The sequence below is a fragment of the Tigriopus californicus genome, chromosome 11, assembly GCF_007210705.1.
Source record: "Tigriopus californicus strain San Diego chromosome 11, Tcal_SD_v2.1, whole genome shotgun sequence".
NCBI lineage: Eukaryota > Metazoa > Arthropoda > Copepoda > Harpacticoida > Harpacticidae > Tigriopus > Tigriopus californicus.
In genome coordinates, this window is record NC_081450.1 from 11,811,644 (window position 1) to 11,827,317 (window position 15,674).

General features: G+C 44.2%; 1 protein-coding gene across 1 annotated transcript in view; it reads left to right on the plus strand.

The window, feature by feature from the left end:
* The window catches only part of LOC131890454 (neurexin-1a-like), a 37,154-nt gene extending 22,492 nt beyond the window's left edge, over positions 1-14,662 (plus strand). Inside the window, exons 3-22 of the mRNA XM_059239794.1 lie at positions 3,785-3,934; positions 4,525-4,685; positions 4,769-4,795; positions 5,039-5,197; positions 5,385-5,537; positions 5,828-5,899; positions 6,513-6,620; positions 6,681-6,873; positions 6,943-7,134; positions 7,957-8,100; positions 9,090-9,260; positions 9,493-9,648; positions 9,875-10,471; positions 11,171-11,329; positions 11,984-12,187; positions 12,508-12,686; positions 12,746-12,917; positions 12,988-13,365; positions 13,442-13,585; positions 13,656-14,662. Coding sequence (XP_059095777.1) covers positions 3,785-3,934; positions 4,525-4,685; positions 4,769-4,795; positions 5,039-5,197; positions 5,385-5,537; positions 5,828-5,899; positions 6,513-6,620; positions 6,681-6,873; positions 6,943-7,134; positions 7,957-8,100; positions 9,090-9,260; positions 9,493-9,648; positions 9,875-10,471; positions 11,171-11,329; positions 11,984-12,187; positions 12,508-12,686; positions 12,746-12,917; positions 12,988-13,365; positions 13,442-13,585; positions 13,656-14,215 — 4,079 coding nt within the window. The 3' untranslated portion in view covers positions 14,216-14,662. The remainder of the gene's footprint in view (positions 1-3,784; positions 3,935-4,524; positions 4,686-4,768; positions 4,796-5,038; positions 5,198-5,384; positions 5,538-5,827; positions 5,900-6,512; positions 6,621-6,680; positions 6,874-6,942; positions 7,135-7,956; positions 8,101-9,089; positions 9,261-9,492; positions 9,649-9,874; positions 10,472-11,170; positions 11,330-11,983; positions 12,188-12,507; positions 12,687-12,745; positions 12,918-12,987; positions 13,366-13,441; positions 13,586-13,655) is intronic.
* The last annotated feature ends 1,012 nt before the right edge of the window (positions 14,663-15,674 follow it).

Sequence of the window (15,674 nt, forward strand, 5' to 3'; positions counted from 1 at the left end):
AAATTTCAAATATCCACCAATTGCTATTTTGAGATTAAATTTTTAAAAGAACTGGATGAAGAGGAACGTTGTAAAATTGTACAGTGCTTCCTTTCCAGTTTTCTTGAAAAAGTGGAGCCATTTGATAATCGATACGGAGAAGTGATAGTTATACAAATCAATTCTTCGAATCTGCCTTAAACTGAAAACTTTTTATGCTCCAAATTACTCGCAGATTGATCCCTGGGTCCCTCCTACTCTCTATTTTGAAGAAGTAAACATTTTAGCAAAGCGCAAAATGTGGTGGAAGGCATTTTATTGGCCTTAACAAAATTATTATTCCTCGCACCTTTGTGCGCTCTCAGGAGTTTTCAAGGCCAAATTGCAGCAATAAAAGTGTCAATTGGCCCGAGTCACGGAAAGCAAACCTGGAGGGGAAAGTAATCCCTAGGAGTTCTTACCTGATCAGGGTTCCATTTTTGTAAACCCACGAGGATGACAATATTGCTTAGACGTCTTCATTTGACCTTGGTCTAAGAGGTTCCACTTCAACCTCAAGAGCCATTAAAAGGCCATTATTGTGCTGAATGTGGATCAAGGTGGCTAGCGAATGCTTTTTGTGCTCCATCCATTTCCTCGTGTTTTGCTCAAATTTCAGAAAATTGATTCCGTTACTCACCGGAAAAAGCTTGAGAGAGAGAGAAGAGGGAAGGGCGAAGAAAGGAAAATGGAGGCCTTTTGAAGCCTTGCATTTCTGACTTAGGGGCCAAGGCCAAGAAGTTTATTTCCGCCCTCGATTTTCGGAAGATTAAATATCAGCACGGCCTCAAATAAGGGGTACGGAATATGCATCCATCTTCTGGTGGTTGCCTTAAAGGATGTCCGGTCATTGACGATCCGTCAATGGTTAAATGCCATTCCAATATTGCGAACTCTGTCCAGACTTACAAATTAGCTCTCCGGGACTCGAAATCAGAGCTTTTGCTATCGTTTCCAATCCTGGATCTGGCCGGCGAGCGGAAACAGATTAGGTCCATTAAGGTCAATCCAGTTCCATTTCGAGCCTTTTGTCCCAATTCGTTTATGTGCCTGTGGTCATTTTCCAGGCGGTTGTTCATAGTAGGAACAAGCAGGAAATTGGCAATTACACCACACTGGACCCAGAATAGGACGAGATCGAGATGGACAACCTTAGTGGTCGTCATCATCATTTGGAGGATCACTCCCGTCATTAGTCTGTTGGAGGGATCTGATGAACCAGGGCCCAACCAGTCCAGGATAATTAGGAACACTCTCGGCAATTGAGATGGGGATCTCAATTTGATGCTCGAGCTTTGACACTTCGGTGACATCATACCGTCAGCTCTTTTCCTTGGGATTTGCTTACAGTCTGAAGGCTGCCTTTCCGTTGAGTGGGAAAGCAAAGGCTTCCAAATCGATGAAAGACAGGCGGATCTTTGGCAGCAGAATGTGGCACTTAGTGTGGACTACTCGCATGTACCATGTCTCGCATTGAACTCGAAACGCTTTGAGCTTCTCAATCGAATTTCAAAATCAGGCACACCATATGATCCTCCACGATTGGCCTTCGAGGCTTTGAAAGTGCCCTCAAATTGGTGTTGCATTTTTGATGAGTTTCAAAATTGGGGTTTTACATTCGTCGGCTCGATATTTAATGTCCATACATGGCCAATCGGCATTTGTAAGTGTGGTTTCATTCCAAGGTTTGGAGGGGAAAAGAGGTTTCATTTGATCTTGTACCTTGGCGTTCCACCCAATCTTTTTCGTGTTCCAACTCAATCCGAGGCTTCGAAGGTTTGACGCTGGGAAATTGGGACATCCTCGGCTTCGTTTTCTCAAGTAGCCTTTTTGGACCCACGACTCTTTTTGAGAAAGGGGAGGGTTGTCTGATCACCAGAAAAAAAGTTTGTGATTAGTTTCACTTCTCCTATTTTTCTTCACTTCTCCTACCTTGGTTCCTTCTCTTCCTCTCTCCTCTCTCTTGGTGCTTGTTAGTTTAAAGCAAAACGACGCCGAGCATAGATTGATGAAACCTTATTTTGCCCACTGTTGACAAACAACCCATGATGCCATTCTCCTGGTTAGAGTGATCTAGTTAGCCAGGATACGATTTTGGAAGTTGATGATAAGCTGAAACTCTGACAAAGTTTCCTCGAGTCTTCCTTCCGCTGTTTACAGATTTTGTTCCAATCCCATTTCCCCTTTCTACGAACCAACCACGGCACTACTCTTAGTAGGGCAGGCACAAATATTCCTCCCCGCTAAACACCTTTTTCCTCGAGGTTCGAGATATGAGTTTGACAAATTGTGACCTTGCGTCACAAAGGCTTTTGATGGAAGTGATTGGAGGACATGAATGAAATGCCCCACTTGTAAGGAAGCAATGTGCGGGACAGAAAGGACACTTTATCCGTATACGCTCCTAAAGCGGAAGGGAGGAGAAAGTTGTTCCACACTCTGGAGATGATCTCCCATTTGTCTTTGTATTCCTTGATGTGTTAATGCTGTCCTTCCCATTTTTCTTAGACACATCTGGGCGAAAGGGCAGAATGAAAGAAGGAGAGGAAGATGTTCTTAACTAGGCTCAAGTGATCCTCCGCAGATCTCCGTAGCTAAATGGAATGGAAACCTTCCTTTTCTTCCAACTCGAGTGCGCACGATTTTCGACATAGCATTTGTCCTGATACCGGGTAGGTCCTGCAAAAAACGATGGAAATGGTTCCAATTTAACCCATCTTTCTTGATGTCTCTGGAACCGTCTGAAGTTCCGAAGTTACTGCTTTGCGTGCGGAATGGTGGTCGTCTCTTTTTCTGTACGTCCCTCATCCCAAGAAATCCGGTCCCATTTCATGGCCCAAGGGGCCTCTCGGTGTGGAATGACACCCGAAATTCTTCTTCCAACTCTGGACACGAAACTATTTGTTTCCATTTAGTGCTGCGCGAGCGTGTGGGTGGGCGTCTTTAGAGTCAGATCCTTCCGCCTCATTGCCCACAGAGCTACTTTAGCTTCTTGAATTGCTCCTCCATTTCACATGCCGTATGAGAAAAGCAAAAATATTTTTTCTGCCCTAAAATCCCACTTAGTTATTGCATTTATTTTTATTAATTTATTCGGGAAGAACGTGCAATCATTCGCACATTTGAGATTTGACAAATTCAAGACTTTCATTGAGTTGTCGGCAATGGACGGTTATTGGAGTTACAGATCTATTGTTAATCTTTTACTGTCATCCTTCTGGCACACGCTCTTGGCATGAATCTGCATTGTCAAGTGGCTTATGGCTTTGGGGGGATTTATATTAATATGGATGAATAACGTGCGGCAAGATTGGAGGGGAAAGTCCAAGGCTCGGCCAGAAAAAAAGAGGCTCCAGAAAAGCCATGATCTCCAAAAAGGGCTGGCTTGCCTCCTCTTTTTTACAGGACAGTTCTGCCACTTCAAAGACATAAAATGTTTTAAACCCCAATGATAGAACGTGAGATGTTGCTAAATTTTTGGGAACATTTTTGGGCCACTTTGCACAATCATTTAATGTGTGTAGGTTCATATTCAACGACCTCTTGAACATGCTCAAGAAATTTGATGATTAAGTTAAAATGGTTTGCTTCTTGGTACTCAGGACAAAAAGAGATCAGCCAATTTCACATAATATCTAACCCAAAGTTTGGGTAGCGGATTTTCCCTTTTCATGAAACCGAAGTTCTCCCGAAATAGAATATCTTTTTGGTGTCTCAAATTTTCTTGATCTTAAGCATTTTACGTTTTTTTGATATGTTTTTACAGGCAAGGATCCCCCCGAGGCCACCTTCAAAGGCGACGAATACCTCAGCTATGATTTGGTCCAACTGGGTGGCCAACCGATCCTCTCCACGCAAGATGAAATATCACTCCATTTCAAAACCACTCGACCAGACGGATTACTCTTCCACACGGGTGAGTTTCATCCACTTCAGGGAGGATCCCATGGAACAAAACATTCGAGGCCATGGATCTCAAGCCCGTGATTTTCCAATGAGAAAGAGAAATCTCTCCAAGTCACCATTTGCTCACCTCTTTTTTTCAACAGTTGAGGGTTGGGTTATCTTTCTTCCTCAAGCGAAGGGGAATTTGGCGCCCATATATTTGTAGATTGGGAGTCCCTCCCTGTCTTTGTGTGAGGGTGTGTGATGGAAAAGTAACGTGGAAGCCTAGCACCTGTCAATCTGGACCCTCGGATCCTGTCACAGATCCATTTCCTCATTTATCATTTCATTCTGGAAATATGCCCGTGGATCAGGGTTCCCATTTTTCTCTCTCCCAAGGAATTTATTGGATTTTCCTCATTTTTGGCGTGCCATATCTATCTAGAACCTGAAGTTCCACTCCCTTTGAGCGGGAATAAAATGAATCAGAACAGGGAAAAAAGTATCGGGAAACGGTCCCATTTTTTCTTGAGCCCAATCTGGTTCTGGTTTGCGGAATGTGACCAATAACTCGTCCAGAGAAAACAAACGAAATTCTTCAACCTTCGACATCTGTTCCAGGAAATGGCAAGGATTACCTCAATCTGTCCTTGCAAGATGGAAAAGTGGCTCTGACCATTAATTTGGGTAGTGGGCGTCTGGACACGGGGATCAAGCCTCGCGATATTAAATTCAATGACGATAAATGGCACCATGTCCTCATAGTCCGGGCTGCTAAAGAGGTGAGAGCGCCACTTGGGAAATGCCAATAGTGATCATTCTGCGTATAACTAACCGTGACTAACATGTGTATGATCAACTTCAGCTGACCTTTACTCGATCCATGTGCGACGTAAGTTGGGCAACTTCTTCTGCCCCTCAAATTGAGAGATAGAGCGAAAAGTTTCCTCGTCCTGATTTTTCCTTCTCAATCTCTGATTGATGTAGACCATAGAGCGAGCATGTGTGATTGTTTTGGAACATTTTTTCCCTCTCAAGTGGGATCCAAGACCTCCAGAGAGTTCATTGTAGTTGAGCACGTGATGACCCCTCCAAATATTGGTAAGCTAAGTCAATGATTCTGAATCCATTTCAGGTTAATATGACGGTAGACAATACGTTCACGGAGAAGTGGACGACCACCGGGACCTTTACCATGCTGGAATCAGCCAAAGTCTTCATTGGTGGAAGCGAAGCCCCTTATAAACTCCCTGGAACAGGGAATAAGAACAACTTTGTGGGCTGCCTTAAGAAAGTGAGTAGCGGTTGATCAAGGGTTCCAAACAATGCACCTTACACACACACACGTACACACCCACACCCAGGGCTCTTCTTCGGATGGGCCTCAAACTTACTCTCGCCCTCGATGATTTTGAGTGACCTTGTTGGGTTAAGGGAGTGGCCTTTGAAATAATGCAAGCCTATTTCCTCATGATCCTTAGGTGGAGTTCCGAGCGGACAGCATTCATCTTCCACTATTGAAGTTGGCCAAGGACGGAAATGGTTTGATGAATGCAGTTGGCAAGATCGCCTTTCAATGCAGCTCCTCGCAATCCATTCTTCCCATTGCCTTCACTTCCAGCGACTCCAACTTGGTAAGAACTAAGAACAAGAAGAAGAAAAGGGAAACGGAATGCATTCCATCCACGATATATCTTCATCCGTACATATGCTATATTCCATAATACCACTCATTCTGTCAATTGGGTGGATTAGTCAAGTGTTCCAAAACTGGATCACTCACCATTCGAGCATTTATAGTACAGTACCGCCATGTAACAGTTTAGTAGTAGTAGTGAGCAGGAAAACCGATATCCAACCCTTTGAGTCGTTGTTATTTGATCCAAATTGTGTTCTTGATGTGCCTCTTCCTCGCTCTAATCAGGCCTCTAATCACCCCCGCCCCCATCAAGGCGGTGGCGGCGTGGTCTCAATCAACCGCCCAAATGCATATTTGGTAAGAGCCTTTGCAACCCAGTCCAAGAAGCAAGAAACCAACATCAACCACGAAAAAAATGCTTGGAGTGGCCACTCGTTCTTACCACACCAACAACTCGTCGTTTTGTTTCTTATTTCTGGTTCTGATCTTGCACTTTCGTTCTGTTACATTATTTGCACCGTGGACCACGAGAAGCCAGGATAGGAAACTGACTAGCGGGGACATCTACCCTTTTTATGGGTTAGAAGGGCTTTGGCACCAACGTTTGTTTGTTTGAGTAAGGAAGTTTCCAATCCATGCCTATTTTGGTCCACGTTTGCTTCACACAGCGCCACAAATACAATGTTATGTATTATAGAAAACCAACCAAAGTTCTGCCGTAGACATGTGAGTTTTATAAACACCCAAGTTCACAGATGTATTGAATGTCTTTCAGGAGACAACTTATGGAAGTAGGTTGCTTTTCAAATTTCCTGACACCCCCTACCTTCCACTCCCATTTAACACTTGCCAAATTAGTTTAGACTTTGTATCAAATCACGCTGGAACTGGCTTGGCTTTGTCATGAGTGAACATTCATGTTTGTTTCCGGAATGAACTTTCGCTCATTTGATCTCGTTTTTCGTCCTAGATCCTTCCTACGTGGAATAACACCGAAAGTGGATCTCTCTCCTTCAAATTTCGAACCACCGAACCAACGGGATTAATGTTCTTCAACGGCGGAGGCGTCATTGGCAAGGTGAAAACTAATCCAATCTCTTGGTCCGAAAACCAGACTAACTTTTCGGTGGTCTTTTAGGGCGATTTCTTCGCCATGGAAATGATGGAGGGTTACTTGTACAAGCACATTGATTTGGGCTCAGGAGCCGTCAAATTAAGAGCCTCCAATCGGCGTCTTGATGATGGAGCCTGGCACAAGGTGGAGATCCTACGGAATCAAAGATCTGGAACCATCACCGTGGACGAAGAACTCCACAGTTTCGAGACTCCAGGTGAGATTGACTTTTATGCCTTGGCAAGGTGCACTTCTCGTGATCTACCAACGGCCTTGTTTATTTCAGGCGAGGCCTTTAAGTTGGAGCTGGATGGACCCCTTTATGTTGGAGGACTGGATCCGTCTTTGGAACCCTACCGCGTACCCCCTGTTTTATGGACAGCCTCGCTCAGAAAGGGTTATGTGGGTTGCTTGAGAGACTTGGACATTAATGGATATACGGTGGATATCGCCCAATTTGCCAGCCAACAAGACTCAGGTAGGAGATAAAACCAAGGAAACATTCGTTTCATAATGAGCTCGCCCCAATCCAAGGTCTGCTTGAAAACGACGAGCCTTTCGCAGTTCTGCGATAACTTAACTTTACCCAAGGCAAGCTTTGTGGTTAAGTGTGAGACAAGATTACCAAACCCCAGAGGAGAAGCAAGCCCACTCACAGGCCGTTCAGATTCAGATTGAGCCAAGTGACGTATGGACGTTATGTTTGCTTTGCAAAGATTGGATCTTCTTGATGTTATGCTCCAAATTTGTTCCTTATAAAACGCGTGTAGAGCGCAAGCCTCTGGCCTCTAGGGCTGTCTTTGTCTCTTTTCGGCCTCGGGGTGTAAAAATGCAAGACAAACAATTTCCGGCAAAGAAAGAACAGAAAAGAAAGAGAGGAAGAAATCGCCCATGCATGCAAAAGAATGGCAGCCAAGACAAGAAGGAACAAGAGCTGTGAAAAGAAACAGATGAGGAATAGATTATACTACTACAATTGAGAAGTGAGAGGAGTTTCTGATCTGCATGAAATTGAGGGAGCTGAACCAAGAAACCCTGCATCACTCTGGTCCATTTATGGAGCGGAGGAGATCTCCCACGGTGGAGATGCACCCAATGAGATTTACAACTGTACCACTTATGAAATTGGAAAAGCCAACAGCTGTCACCGGCAAACTCATGCAATGAGTCCTAGAAAAATGACTGCAGGGCCATTCTAACCCTTGATTTTCAAGTGGAACACGCTTGAGAAGAAATTGGATTCAAGGAGCCGCGAAGAATTCATTTTAGCTTTTCAATTCTTACTCGGTTTTTTTTCCAGGTTCAATTGAGTCTTCTTGCCATATCATGCCCCCCAAATGCCCCCAGAAACCCTGTCTACAAGGAGGGACGTGTATTGAAGGTTGGAATCGATACATTTGTGATTGTTCAATGACCAGTTTCACCGGATCAACATGTGGAAAACGTAAGTCCCCCACAGATTAGAGAGCTCGCCCTAGAAATAGGATGTTTTGACGAGTCGTTCATCATCGATCAGGGATTGACTCTTGAGGTCTATGGAAGCCAAGAATCTCTATCAATTTAAAAGGGATTTCCAAAGAGTTCGAAAATCAGGCCAAGAGCCTCGTTAGGCTAAAGGGTGGTGGAACATTCAAATACACGAACAGCCTGTGGTTCTATGGGAGAAATGAGAGTGGTAGTAGTAATAGTAGGGGCGAAGCCAGCACATGTCTGCGCATAACGGACCAGAAGTTGGGCTCAAACGCTATTCACATACCAAGAAGCCTCCACTAACGGAGCTTCCAATTTAAAATTCATACCTTTTGGGTCTGGAACTTCCTAGTCTTCCTCTCTTCTCCTCCCATTTTCCACCATTCCATTCTTGAAGGAGAAAAAAAAACTAGGAATGGACCATTAGAGATCTCCTCCCATCAGCCCATCACGATTCCAGCTGACTCGATGGTATCTTGTTAATCCTTTCTTCCACTTTAGGACGGTTTTTCAACGAGTGAACATGTTCTTACGTGAACCAAGTTAAAACTAATGAGAAGGATTTACCACAGCTGTCGCCAGGGGTCTCACAAGGCCTGACAGACAAATTCAGGAGCTTAAGAGATCATTCCCTGAATTTCAAATGCCCAACGATATAAGCGCCGAAACCGGATACTCGCAAGATACATCCTCCATAGCCGGAGATCGAGCGATATGTACCAAACTATTCATGCAAAGAACTACGCCCTAACTATTCGCCTCGAACCAATCCTTTTCAACATAAGAGCAATAGCCAGGGAAAAAGTCGGTGATTGGAAAGCTACGACGTCGAGCCACTTAATTAATCAAACAGGTTCAGCTCATTTCCTGCGCCCACCCGAGCCATCAATTCAAATCCATGTCCCATTCACTTTTGAAACGATCTCTCTGAATGATGAATCCCCTCTGATTGCCCTGTTCCAGCGGCCGCCACCATCCACTTGAATGGCCACCAACATCTCAGCATCAATGACCTTGGCCGTGGAGTGAGTGAGGCCGAGGAGATTGCCTTTCGATTTCAAACCAAACTCAGCCACGCCTTCTTATTGGCCACACGCCATGATTCGTCGACGGACCGCTTGGAATTGTCGCTAGGTAATTACCAATTAGCCGCAAGGGTTTCTCAGTGCACCCACCGAGGTTCGTGAACAAAGATCGATTCGGTGGTTCTGACTCAATGTGGTCTTTGCGTGACTCGAGGTAACTTTCAATGGGTTCCATGCGACGAATCTCCGCCCACTCTCGAAAGTCGACACCCAAAGGCGGAAAAAACCGGCCCAAATAGTCACCAGTCTGGGCATGAATTTGGTGGCGGTTCTCGTTTCAGAATCTGGTCGACTCCAATTGTCGGTCACGATGGGCATGACAGCGAAAACGGTGATCGTTGGGGACTCGTTGAATGATGATATCTGGCACACGGTCATGATGAAACGAATGGGCATGATCATCACTTTGGGCGTAGACGATGACACGCCTCTCGTCGGTGAGTGAGAAGCTTCCTATCATTTGTTACCAAGCACCTGCTTCACGCGCTGTACAAGGCTTAACTTTACTCTTACGCAATTGGGTAAGGTTAGTTCCACGTTGAAGCCCAACTCAGAAAGTTGGGTCTTTAGGGGGGCTGAAAAGAAATCGCGGGATTCGTTGCTCTGGGCTGTCCAGGTTCCACTTTCATATTATAACTTCCTGTTCACCTTCTTCTTTTGCAGCTGAAATTTATGGGAGCGAAAGCTTCTTGGATTACTCTCGCTTACATGTGGGTGCCATTTATCCTTCACATGTGATCCCAAGCACGGCACCTAATTTCATTGGCCACATCCAACAACTGTCTTTTAATGGGATCCCCTACTTGGAGCACATCTTGTCTGGCCTTTATCATGACCATGTGCTCAGCGGGACCTTTGGTCGCAAGCGAGGGATGCTCTACCACACCATAAGCTTTGCCAGCAATAACACCTACCTGATCTTGCCCCAGATGAAGGCCTACAACGAGGTCAACATCTACTTCCAATTCCGAACTCTCGAGCCCGATGGTTTGATCATGTACAACGCTGGCAAGGGCAAGGACTTTCTTGCCATTGAAATGGTTGGTGGCCATGTTCATTACGTGTTCAATTTGGGCCACGATACCGTCGTCTTGCGAGACACGAGTGCGAAGGCCTTGAATGACAACCTCTGGCACTCGGTGTTCATTGGAAGACCAAGCAGGACCAAACACACACTCCTCATTGACGATAACCAATTGGCCACAATGACCACTGATGGACGTGACATTCATTTGGACTTGCAAGGAATTCTTTTCTTAGGTGAGCGAGACGATCGTCTATCAAGGTCAAGAGGGTCTCCAAATGATTCTCGAGAGCCTTTTGCCGAAATTCGTCAGACACTTTGAAGCATCAGGAACCTGGCATATAAATTGGTCATACTCTGATGACGTTGGCACCTCTCCAAAAAAACGGGGGAAAAGAGAAGATTTTCGTTCTCTTTCTTTGTCAAAGCCATCATCAGCTAGCTCATCAAAGACCACCATTACCTCTTCTCCTTAGTCTGTCTCTTTTCATTGCAAACGTTCGAGCTCAGAGGCTATTCTAAGAAAGACCTCGTCAATGGTTTCTGGGGGACAAAAGTAAGAAATTCAATGACATGGCCCCCTCCTCTTCCTCTTCACACTACGCACTAGATACCCTCACTCTTGACTGAAATAAGCTTTTGTTAGAAAGCAATTCGAAAAGCATCAAGGCAGACGGTTTGGCCACCCATGCTCTCTCTCTTCGGGTCATAGTGAGAAGCCCCTCCTGAAAAAAAGCACCTCATCATCGTTGTTCATTATAGTTGAGACTACTTCAAGGTCAATGGCCAATTATCCCAAACGAACAGATGAGGCCTAGGAACTGATTGAGTAACCATAGCTATAAGGAACGAGGATAATCACACTGGGGAACATGGTGACACTTTGCTATGCATCAAAAAAAGACTCCTCAAACATGTACGTATATTCCATCTAGGCGGAGTCCGGGATACGATGTACGGCAAGCTGCCCAGAGAGGTGGAAGCTAACAAAGGCTACCATGGCTGTTTAGCCAGTCTTGATTTGAATGGCGAGGCCACGGATCCCTTGAACAATGCCCTGAGGACTTCAGACCTTGTCAATGAGGGATGTGAGGGTAAGATTCTGGATCTTTTTTTCTAAACCAAACCACTTGGTTTCTAAGCTTGAAGAGTGGCACGAATGGAACAAACAAAAGGATCAATTAACAAAAGTTGTATATCACCGAGCGAAAGTTTCCACCAATCGTGCACCGTCGCCAATCCCTTTCACACAAGTTCCACTATCTGTCCTTGAAGCATTGACGCTCGTCTTCCGCACCGAATTTTATGATTGATAGATCAGCACCCAATCCTTTACCATGGAAATTGTTCCATTCATTGCACTTGGAATTGGCACTGGCGAAGAAAAAGAAAGTTGATCAAGTTTCCCCTCCGAGGTTGATGGACACCGCACCGACATCAACCTCATCGAGTCATCTTGCACTGCTTTTAATGTAATTAGGCCATCTCCTTCAACGCTCTACTCCCTGTCCTTCGATTGCTTAAGAAAGTGGAAAGCGACATAAAAGTTTCCTTCCCTTTAGTCACAGGATCGAGCACTTCAATTCTCCTTTGGTACTTTCTACTCACGCACAATCTTTCTTTTCTCAATCATTCACTCACCTCAATACACACGACACTCACACCAACTGTTCCAAAAACCTCACTCTCTAAACCAATCGAAACAAACCATGGATGACGACGCATCACGACCACTCTTTGACAAATAGGCGACAATCTCGGCCATCCACCCCCATCCAATCTCATCCGATCCTCGCCTGCCTCCTTGACCCGAGCTGGGGGAGGCTTTGGAGCCCTTCCGGGGTCCTGTCGGAAGGATTTTTGCGCCAACAATGGTGTATGCAAGAACCATTGGTTGACTCCGGAATGTGATTGTGATCTCACATCCTTTACCGGGCCCAATTGTGCCGATGGTATGGAGAACGACTGTCTGCAGTGTTCACTCGTAGTTCGTAGAGATCCGTTGTCTTGGAACACAAACCTCATGAAAGACCCAATGTTCTTTCTCTCCGTATCTATCCAGGACTTCCATGTTATCAGAAAACTTTGGCATCGCCAAAGCCCATGCATTGTACTGTAGAGTTATTATTGGTATATATCTATCTTCTACTAGTGCAGTATGTTTATACATCAAATGTAGTTAGAACATTCGGCATGATGGGCGTTTTACTCCACCTTCTCAATGATTCATGTCAAGAACAAATAAATCATCCATTGGTATACCTCTTTTCAGAGTCTGTGGCCTATGAATGGGGCTCCAAACAAGGCCTTATTCGTTACTATTACCATATGGACCACCGACCCGACACCAGAGCCGATGTTCTATCTTTGGGATTCATCACACCTCTCCGGGATTGCGTGGTTATTCGAGTTGATAGTGATGCAGCCAACGACTACATTGAACTAGAGATTGTAGGTTCAGTTGGTCTTCTGACTGGTTACGTGTTCCAATCATCACATTGAATTTCTAGGTCGGTGGAAATATCTTTGTGGGGTACAACCTTGGCACTGAGGATTTTGCCATCGGCGATTTGAGCGTTAGGGTGGATGATGGAAAATATCACGTAATTAGATTCACCAGATCCGGACCCAATTCCACCTTACAGATCGACGACAACCAAATACAAGCAAAGTATCCTTATGGTAAATGAAATTCATTAGATTTGTCTGACCACCATAAGCGTTGTTGACGTGATTCATCTCCTTGTTAAAGGTCGACAATTGAGTGTATTCAATGGGCAATCCCAAATTCAATTAGGAGGCAAATGGAACCCGACCTTAAGCCGTGTCGAACGACCTTTTCGGGGGGTCATGGCCGGTTTAGTCTACAATGGACTACGGCCTTTAGATTTAGCCTCCAAGGGTGATGGCCGCACCAAGGTTCAAGGAGATGTCCGGTTATTGGACATCATCCCATTCGACTATCGAGAACGGAATAGAAGGCTCTTTGACGATCATAAGATGCAACAAACCAACCCTTCAAATCGCCCAGAACCTGGGGTTAATGACGAGCTCGTCTATGGGAGGTCCAGATGCACTGGAGATGATGACATGTACTACGATCCAAAATGTTTCTCGTTCGACGGTTCGGGTAAAGAATTATCCAACTTGGCTCACTCTGTGATTGGAAGGCAAATGTTAACAAAGATTTCATCCCCGGATTGCAGTTGGCGATGAGCTTATAACTCCGGTGTACATCACCCCCACGAGACCTCCTTGGAGAGAACCAAAGCAACCATACAACCCGTATCGGCCATGTGATGACGACGACGATGATTGCGGTTCCGGGTTCGAGGACAGTGAGCAAGCATGTAAGATCTTCAACTTTGAATTATTCCATTTCATATATTCACTTGATATACATTTTTTCAAATTTGTCAGATACCCGGGCACCTAGTTACATTCTCACTACCACGGCTTCCACGACAGAAGATTGGCTTCATTGGCAAAGCACAACCGAAGCTCCTAAGCCTCTCACAAAAGCTCCCATCATCTCAACCTCCAAGCCGCAAATCATTTATGAAAACTATGATACCAAATACAATGTCTACGACAACGAGCCCGAAATTAAAGACCCTCCTCCACAAAACAACCATGTGTCTGCAGCCACGGCGCCCAGTACGATACTTGTCATCGGAATCATAGTCTTCGCCATGATCGCCATAGTTCTGATAGTGGTGATCGTTCTCAAAACCAGGACATCGGCCGATGGAAACTTTAAAGTGGAAGAAGCTCGGACTTATCATTTTGCTCCGCCTGCAGATGAATTCACACCTACAGTGAATACTTTGCCCGCAGGGTCCACGATTATTCCTACGAGTGCCACCGTGATTCGAACCAGTGCCACGACCGTGGGTGACTCAAACGGGTTTTATGGAAATGGTAACACTGCAACGGTGAAAAAGAATAACGGGAAGCCTATTCGTGAATGGTATGTGTGAGAGGTTTCCGTGATCCATGAAGTTTGCCAAAGTGCCCCTCAAAAGCCCTCCAAGTGGGCTTGTTGATCTCGGGTTGGTCTGGAGCTCCGTCAGGGCCAATCTACTCGAAATGATGATCTCTTCTTCCAAGAGCTCTTCTGCCGAACCCGTTCTGTGATGACACTTCCAAATTAGAATGGACTTTAATCTTATCACTCTTATCATTAGCTATGAATGTGTTACATATACCTAGGTATAAAGTACGATATAGCATCGTGGCAACAAGATGCCATTGTTGGTCAGACTCTCTTCTGCGTATTGTCGAATTTTTGGGTTCAGTTATTCAATTGTGGCAACCCGTTTGACCTTGTTACTCACAAGCGCAAATCTAAAAATTATCGTTTGCTATTTTTGTACTCATTCTTGACTCGACTCGTTCCAAGTTAAATATAAATCTTGAAAGCTTAACACCTTGGTGTTTATTTCTTTCCATTTGCCAGTTATGATGACTTGATTAGCCCATTAATCACTATATATGATAGTAAATCATGATTGATCGTTGAAAGCAAAACCATGAATACAAGAATATAAAAACTAAAAAAAATTAACCCTATTCAATGACAATTTAGAGAACACTTATTCCGAAATTAACATATGATCTTGTAAACCACATCTTACGTATATGGAATTTAATCGTCCAAGTTTGATCGTTTTTAGTTCTAAAATGCCCTGGTTTTGTCTGTCACAAAAGTAAAAGAACATTTTTGGGTTAGATATTTCTTTGGAAACTTGATCGGACTTTTTATCCACCGTATTGAGTTAATGCGGCTCAAAGCAAAGAATTTGAGGACCCAATAAAGAGTGCTAACGATGGCGTTCTGATTTATATTATGTTTATATTATATTTTTTTAAAATATGCACAAAAAAATTTCCATTTATTATTTGAATGTGCACCGACACGGCAAAAATATGCACTTAAATAAGTAGGTTTTAACGCATTTATTTCCAATATTTTCTTTTCCATCTTAACAGCAGCTGATAACAAATGTTGATTGCAGTTCTGGTAATGCGGTATGCCTCAGTTTAGAGCCAATGTAAAATATAAAGGCATTTATTTCCTTTACCAAGGCCAAACACATCTGTTTTTGACTGTGTTTGAATCTTTTTAAATTTCTTGGCACCAAGATCTACTTTACAAGCAAAGAATCGGTCATGCCTAGTCTACAAAATTCGATTAAAAAAAGTCCATTAAAAATAGTCAAAAACAATATTAAAAATCTTAATATACCAACGAGTTTGCATTGTTCGATGGGCTTTTAACGCTGCACTACTTACCCTGACTCAAAATCGAATTTTTTTTTCCCAAATAAGCCAGCAACTTCAAATAAGTGCTGAATTTCGTCCATTGGCAGCGTAGGTAGGAAAATCGCTTTGCCAATACAGTAAAAATTGGATATCAGAACAGCTTTGGGCCGTGAA